We start from the raw sequence: 8,038 nt of genomic DNA, 5'->3' as shown, positions 1-8,038 counted from the left end.
ACTAATCTCACAGAACAACTCGCCTGACCCTATAACATTTGGGTATCAAGGAAACCCATAGGAAATTAACTCCTAGGTAGGTGGCCACCATAGATTGAATCCTTAACCTCTTAGTCATTTATTGAGACGGTCTCTTTTTTACCACTAGGCCAACGTTGAAAATTTTAAAATATCGTCATGTGGTTGGAAAAAAAAATTACAGCTACCTCCCAATGATCTTTTTGGCAACCAACAATCAGCAAGCATCTTAAAAAATAAGTTAATAAAATAATTTTGGACAACTAAAAGTATAATTTCAAATCGGCAGAGAAAACCAAAAGTTAAATCAATAATAAGAAAATGACCACCAAACCTGGAATTGGATAGACATTCTCCAAGAAGGCAATTTATGGTTTTTATATGGTGGGGCTCCTTGGAGATGTTGTGGCCAAAATTGGAAGCCATACAAACCAGACCAATCATTTTCTCCAATAACCTAAATCCATGGACAAGATGAAACCAAGAATATTAGCAGGAACAAAAGTTTGAATACCTCTACGAATTTTCATCCGTACTCCATTTTTATTTTATTTTATCTTCTCCTAAATTTAGGATAAAGAGTGTTTTAGCTTTTCTGAAGATTCGAACTTCCCGTTCCAACTTCAGAAATACTTATCAATTACCACTAAATTATACTTTTATTGGAAAAGAGCATTTGGGTTCCCTCCCTTGTCATGGTTTTCCATTAATTATTTAACAAAAATGTGATTATATTATGGAACTGTGAAATAAATGAACCGAATACTTATATGGATCATATCCTCGCTAAGGGCATTTTTTAGGATAAATTTAAAATAGTTAAAATCATGTTTGACATGTTTAAATCACCATGAAACATGTTTTTAATACTTCAAAAATAATCTTCATGGCATGGAAATGACGTTTAAAGGTGTAAAATCACACATAGTTCTAATATTGAATTAATAGAGACGTGTATCAAAACACGTTTGAATATGACAAAAGTGATTTTCAACATTTTCAAATCACTATCAAATATGTCCTTCCATTTTTATAAGGTGGGAGGGAGAAAAAATGGAAGGGTGTCAATCACCACATTTGTTCGTAGAGGCTGCTCCACTCGGTCATTGCCACATTCCTGGTGGAGAATAGAGTGTGCATCGAACCAGAGACATTTTCCAATAATTTATGACCCCACCTGAAGAAGCAAGCACAGACAGACAAATAAACACTAATTTTTAATAACACCGCCCTTATGTACCACATGCTTTGTTCACTTCAAGTTAATGGAAGATATTCTTTTATAAAAGTTCAGAATATTATTTATACCTCAAGTTGACGTCATCTGGTTCCCCATAGTAAGAACCTGCGTCAACCAGAGAATTGGAGTGAGAAATAACGATTAACAATTGGAACAGTTAAAAACAAACCTGTCAAAATAAGAGGATTCTCCAGTTGAATTGCACATGCCCAATCTCCTTTTGCAAAAAAGCACATGCCCAATCTTCCTTCGCAGGCGGATGAATAGTCGAATATTGAGATCTAAAATTAATTTTGATGAACAAGATACAGCTAAAGATAAACAGTGGAAAGATTGAGTTTTTCTAGAATGTAACAAGATTCCTCGGATACAAAAAAACAAACGTTCGAGCTTTACTATTAGTCTATTACACAATTGCCGAGATTTGCAAATGGCAAGATGTGGACACTTTTCGTTTAGTTTTTACAGTAGCAGTTAGAAGCAGTCAAAATATAAAGGGAGAAAAACACCCCCAGCTACCTAGAGCTGCGATGTGGACTGACTCAAAGACATGGGTCTTACGGGAGACCGTCCTGGTATTGTTTGGTCATGGATAGAGGCATTCTCAGCGGCTTCCAAAGCATTAGCAGACTCTAAATCACTTTGTGCATCAGTGCTTTCTGTGCGAACAGGTCGAAGTAGACCCTGCAATCTCACCAGATAACTTTGGCTGGAAGGTTGAGATCTCATATAATGGTTGGCCGTAACAACACTTGCAGATGGCCTATCAACATCGGAACGGAGATTGGACAGAGCACTGAGATCAAGGTTTGGGAAGACCGAGCAGCGACATCTAGGGCATTTCACATTTAGTCGAAGCCACTCATCAATGCATCCTACATGGAAATTATGAGCACAAGGGAGGCCACGAACCTGCACCAATTTTCAATGCTAGCAGCTTTATTTTCAATAATTTACCAACAAAAGATTCATGCTTTCATGTATTTATAAGCATGGGATTCCACCAACTTCTGTAGCTCGAGCGTGAAATGCAGTAAAATACAAGTTTATTATACCCACAAGTTTTCCGAACTTCTTTTATAAATTAAATGGAAATACATTAAAAATCAATTACCTCATTCCCTACGTGGAACTCTTCTAAGCAGATAGGACATTCACTGCAATCTGTTGGAACAGCCTTTAACCTAAATTTGGGAAGTTCCTCAATAAGTGCTTCCACAGCTTCCCTCTGTCCAAGCATCAACAAATAGCTTGACCATCAGTTTAAAACAAAAGATTCGATCCTCAATTTGAACCCACACGATGGTTTGCACAGATTAGGATTTGGACAAGATCTCTCATAAAAAGTTTAAAGGCTAAGAACCTAAGATGCTGAGCCCTCCTCGCAAAAAAATTCAACATCCACAATCCTTTAATGTCTTGTCAATGAACTTCCCTCAATTTTTTAGCGAATAATTTGTACAACCATTAAACGAGAAAATGGTAAAAACAGCACAAAACTACTCTTGTGCTACCAGACAACAGGTGTTGGGTAAAGCTCAACAATATTGATCACAAAATGTGAATTCCAGCGCTAATAGACTTGCCTGAGCAGGAGTCAAGTAAAGTCCAGGATGGTATGCAGCAGCATCTTGGCCCATTACCCTTGTTTCTTGTCCAGCGGCTTCAAAAGCCCAATCTGGCACTCGGATCATGTCAACCAAGACCTATAATGGAAAAATTGTTGTCACTATCAGTTTCATCACATGAGCAAAATTATAGAGGGAAAAATAAGGATTAAAATACATTTAAACGTTTATTTAGTTGCCCAAGAAGTGTATTGACCCTAAATATGTCATGGTTGGCATCTAATACAAGAAAATCAAATTTTCAAATCTTAATTTTAAGAATAGAACCACATAGTAAAAGGACCTAAAGAAAACAATAAGGATAGATCAATTCCTCATGCGTTTGCACTTCTAATTGCCAATGCAAAAAATAAAAATAAAAATCTTAATTGAAAGCAGAGAATATACTGTAGGAGAAAATTACAAAAGAAGGGCTGGTTGCAGATTCACTGAGTTCAACGAATATGTGTTTGGTTGGCAGTCTAGATTCTATTTTTGAAAATCGTTTCCGAATTTTGTGATCCAAATAGTCAAATTCTGAAAACAAATTTTTTATGTTTTCAATGTATCCAGATTTTGATTTCAAGATTTTAAAATGCAGAACTATATTACAAATGAGAAAAAACAATAACAAATATACTATTTCATGTTCTAAACTCAATTATTTTTGTTAATTAAAATTTGTAATATATTACATGTTATATATTATATGATGTTACACAAAATAATAACTATATAAAATTTTTACCATAAAACAAGTTCATAAATTAATTAATAATAGTTTATATTCAACATAGTATGTAGTGAGTAATTAAATATATTGTCAAACACATTTTGAAAAATTGTTTAAATTGAAATTTAATTTTTGAATATGTTACAAAACACAATCTAAAAACATGAAATCCCACTCTTTTTTCTTTAAATCCCTAGTTTTCAAAATTCTGTTTTCAGATTGCCTACCAAACAAGCCCTTAATTTCCATATAGGTGTCATCGCAAACATAAAGCAGAGAAATTGATAATGCAGAATAAGAATTAATCCACATCTTTTTAGGTTCCAAAAATCTAAGATGCAGGAAGCTTAATTTCTTACCCCATATTCTGATACAGGGATCCCTTGTTGCGCCCGAAACAAGAGTGCTTGTCTACGAGTTAACCACTACACGGAGGTTTCAAAGATAACTATATGAATTTCATGTATAAATACAGAAAAACATTTGAGAATTTTCAACAAGAACTCATAAAAAATGTAAAAATTGGATATTAAAACAACTGTTAACTAAGCTACAAATTAATAAAGAGTCCAGACATGAGTCACAATAAACTCCAATAAGAATCTACATAGTAAACATAATAGAACTGACCTTTCCCAATGACATGCAAGCAATGCATACGAGTGCACAGTAGCTAAAAAGCAACCAAATTAGGAATCCCCATTTCTGGCCTTGCTCGGGAAGCTGACACATTTAAACCAATGCATCCATAAATATTTGAAGAAATATGAAGATTATGGTGGTGGTGATGGGAGTTGAAATAGAAAATAACATACACATTTATGGGCTTCTCTAAACCATAAAGTACCAATGGCAGTCCAAGCCCAAAGAAATGGATATAGCAGAAGTGCAAGAACTGAAAGAACCACAATTCTTCCACAAAATCGAGCATACCTCTGCTGCCAACCAAAGTCCCTATTATACACAAATTTAGAAGATAAGAAGATTTTGAATGGCATCATCAACTATAACAGAACTATTGAAAAGGAAAAGTAGAGCGAGAAAAATGTATTGTCAATTTTTTTTAATGGAAAAAAGGACTTTCATTGAAGAAAAATGAAAGAATACACAAACGTACAAAAAACCGAGCCCACCAGAAAAAGGGAGAGACTCCAATTATAGGAACTCTAACTTTGTAAAATCACACCTATAGAATAGTTACAAAAGATATTCGAAACTGAAATTGAAACCCAAAGGGAAACATGAAAACAAAGGAAGGACCAAAGCTCCCTATGATCCCTCTCAACTCCCCTAAACACTCTACTCTTCCGTTGGCCCCACAAGACCCAAAAGACCGCACACACTCTAGCAAGTCAAAGAAACCAGCCTTTCTCCCCAAAAGGTGGATTGAAGAAGAACTCTTCGATCATAGCACTGACATCTCTATAACGAATACTCAACATACCAGATGTCTAGAAAAAAAGAGTCCCAGATGCTAATTGCATAGTCACATTGTCAAAGAATATGATCCAGGTCTTCCTCCGCCTTCCGACAAAGAATACCACAAAAAGGCCCAACAATTATAGACATCTTCCTAACAAGCCTATCGAGCGTGTTAGCACGCCGTGAAGAACCTGCCATGTAAAAAACCTCAACTTTCTAAGAACCTTAATCCTCCAAAACACCGAGAAGACCAACTCACCTAAGGGAGAAGGATCAACCAAACAATGGAAGAAAGACTTGCAAGAGAACTCTTCCAAAGGATTGGGGCTACAAAATCTGAGACCCCTTCTCCCCAACATAAAGGTGTGGCTCTCGAGTAAAGAAAAAGAGTAGCCACATCTGTAGCTTCCCTATCGAAAAAAGAACGATGGAACCCAAAAGAAAAAGAACAAGAGCTCCCAGACCAAACTAAAAATTCGGCTATAAAATGATTTTTGAGAGATGATAGATGATACAATCGAGGAAACATAATGCAAAGAGGTCTCTCCCCCACCCAATGTTCCTCCCAAAAATAAGTATCTCTCCCCTCCCACCACACAACGAAGCCAAAATAAGTATCTCAATTAAGATTAAGAACATCCATTGAGATGATAGATCAAAGCCAAAGTGATATTACAAGGTCATAACTTTCCCTAATTGAAACAAATATTTGGGGTGGTGTGGGTGGGTTTCATAGTAATTCTACACAAGCATGACTTGAAGCTTCAACAATCCCATGAGAATAAACCAAAATTGGCCAACAGAATAGAGTTCTTTAAATCAGCAACAGATGTTCTATTCTTTCTTTTTCGCACTTTGGTAACCATGCTTCTGATGTTGAGTCAAAGGTCGACAAATCTTTGCAGTCAGAATCTATCTTTGTTTTGATTTTTACCCCATGAATTAAAATCTTTAAGCTCAAACCATACCACCCATAATAAAGGTATTGGAGAAACATTTTTTTCCTTTAGTTTATTTTCTGACAATACAATATCTTTATAAAGCTTATTTGCTAATGGAGAATTAACAAAAAAACTGAAAATTAACGTAAAACTAAAAGTTGAAAGCCTTACAAACCCATTCCAGCAGCAAGTCCATTATCTACAAACATAAGCAGGCGAAAAACAAAGACCGCAGTATAATCAACCTATACAAAAACAAAAAACAAAAGCTGATTATCATTGGGCCCAAAAAATCCACAAGAGAAAGCAACCAAATAGTAATAATATCTCATACTAGTCCGAAGTTAAGTAGAACTTACCACAATCCATATATGCAAGGGATGTACACAAGTATGATACCTCTTCCAATTGATTGAAACCATTACTCTATCGAGCAAAATAGTTAAAGAAAATACACAAATAAAAAACGTTAAGATGAAGACATTGCGCTTGATTTTAAACCATAGAATTTAAAGAGAAATTCACTCAAACTTCAAAGCATGGCTACACGAAAGTAAATGCATCAGTTGATGAGTCATCACTCAACCATTGTAAGAGACTGAAAAATAATCCTAGAAAAACAATCCCAAAATTCTCCAAAATACTGAAGGATACACACTAGTCGCGAGCATCGACAAGAAAAACCCGTCATACCTGCAAGAATCAAATACGTCGTCGAAAACCTATCAAGCTAAGTACAAAGTACTGGTCTGGTACTATCAGGCTAAGACAGAAATTCATTGAATTAAAGAGGGAGGTATGGAAGACTCACCACTTGAAATCAACACCTCGAGCAGCCATAGATTGAAGAATTCACAAGAACAAGCTGGATGGAGAATCACGAACCGCCATACGACGGTGCAGAAACCTGATCGAATTTGATGGCAATGAATCGAAAACAAGAGCTGGTTCTCGTACGATCATGGAGAGAAGAACAGGAGCGAAATTTTGTTGGGAGAAGAAGAGCAACAAGGAGAAATGTGAACAGTAGAGCAAAGCCGAGACGGGAACGGGACGGAAGCGGGAAGTGTACGACTGTTCATGAACAGAATTTACAAGCCGTGGCGCCGTTTCTTCACGGCGTCAACTCTCGTACGCATTGTAGCTTTACGGTACGTGGCATTAATGTAGCAACTGCCCTTTTGGATAGTCGGCCCATAAGTCCAATCCCACTTCAGTTTGCATGGGCCGTAAGCGTAGCTCATAAGCCCAATAACGGACATTTTTATATTATTATTGTTGTTTTCAAAACTTATTAGGAAAATAAGGTAGTTTTGAAACTTATTAGAGAAATAGTGTTGTTTTGGGATATTGAGGCTAGAAATCGAGGGTTGAGGATTCGATTAATATAGAGGTCGAACGTTGAGAACTCGATAAACAAAGAGAGACTTAGAAACAATATGTATATTGAGGGTTATTGAATGTTGAAGTTTCGACATACATAAGTCGAAACTTCAATCCTCGATAGGGAAGATAAGTCGAAGGTTGAAGTTTCGACTTATCTATGTCGAAACTTCAACCCTCAACATGCAGTGTCAAGTCCCATCACCATGTTGCCCCTACTTCGATTCCCTGCATGCCTTGACCAACTGCATGCATGCTGACCTCTGCCCTCCACAACCTTATGCATGCCTCTTCAACTACCCATTTAATCGATCTACATCCTTTTAAACCCACCTTTCCCCTTCATTTTGCTCATTGCCTCTTCATTTTTGCTCACTCCTTTGATAATTTTTGCAGCCTCATTTTCTCTCCCCTTGATTTTGCTCATTGCCCCCTCACTGCCTTAAAACATAAGCCTTCGAAATCATCTTCCTCTCCTCCCATTTCCATTTCCATTTCTCTTCTTGTATTTCGTTTAATACAATTATTCTCACACAAACCCTTGACTACAAACTATACTGGTTCGTTACTTTACTAAATTTTTATTTTTTAAGAATAATTATACATTTTATTTTTGTTCTTATATTATTTTTTTTTAAAATTTTTTGTAGTTGTTGTCAGATAACAAATAACAGGAAAAAAGGGTGAACAACTT

General features: G+C 36.1%; 1 protein-coding gene across 1 annotated transcript; it reads right to left on the bottom strand.

Annotated features, from left to right (window-relative positions):
- Positions 1 to 1,570: 1,570 nt before the first annotated feature.
- LOC120071796 (E3 ubiquitin-protein ligase SIS3-like) lies at positions 1,571 to 7,027 on the bottom strand. Its single transcript, XM_039024178.2, has 10 exons — positions 6,773 to 7,027; positions 6,616 to 6,654; positions 6,321 to 6,387; positions 6,133 to 6,206; positions 4,414 to 4,552; positions 4,229 to 4,321; positions 3,958 to 4,023; positions 2,845 to 2,964; positions 2,373 to 2,486; positions 1,571 to 2,170 (listed from the first exon to the last, which is right to left on the bottom strand). Exons 1-10 carry the CDS (start codon positions 6,799 to 6,801, stop codon positions 1,778 to 1,780), a joined length of 1,134 nt encoding a protein of 377 aa, XP_038880106.1. The 5' UTR covers positions 6,802 to 7,027; the 3' UTR covers positions 1,571 to 1,777.
- Positions 7,028 to 8,038: the final 1,011 nt, after the last annotated feature.

The sequence above is a fragment of the Benincasa hispida genome, chromosome 2 (genome assembly GCF_027475165.1).
Source record: "Benincasa hispida cultivar pf3 chromosome 2, pf3_genome.v1.1, whole genome shotgun sequence".
In the NCBI taxonomy this organism is placed as follows: domain Eukaryota; kingdom Viridiplantae; phylum Streptophyta; class Magnoliopsida; order Cucurbitales; family Cucurbitaceae; genus Benincasa; species Benincasa hispida.
The sequence above is the reverse complement of the archived record's forward strand: the minus strand, read 5'-3'. Positions and strand labels throughout refer to the sequence as shown.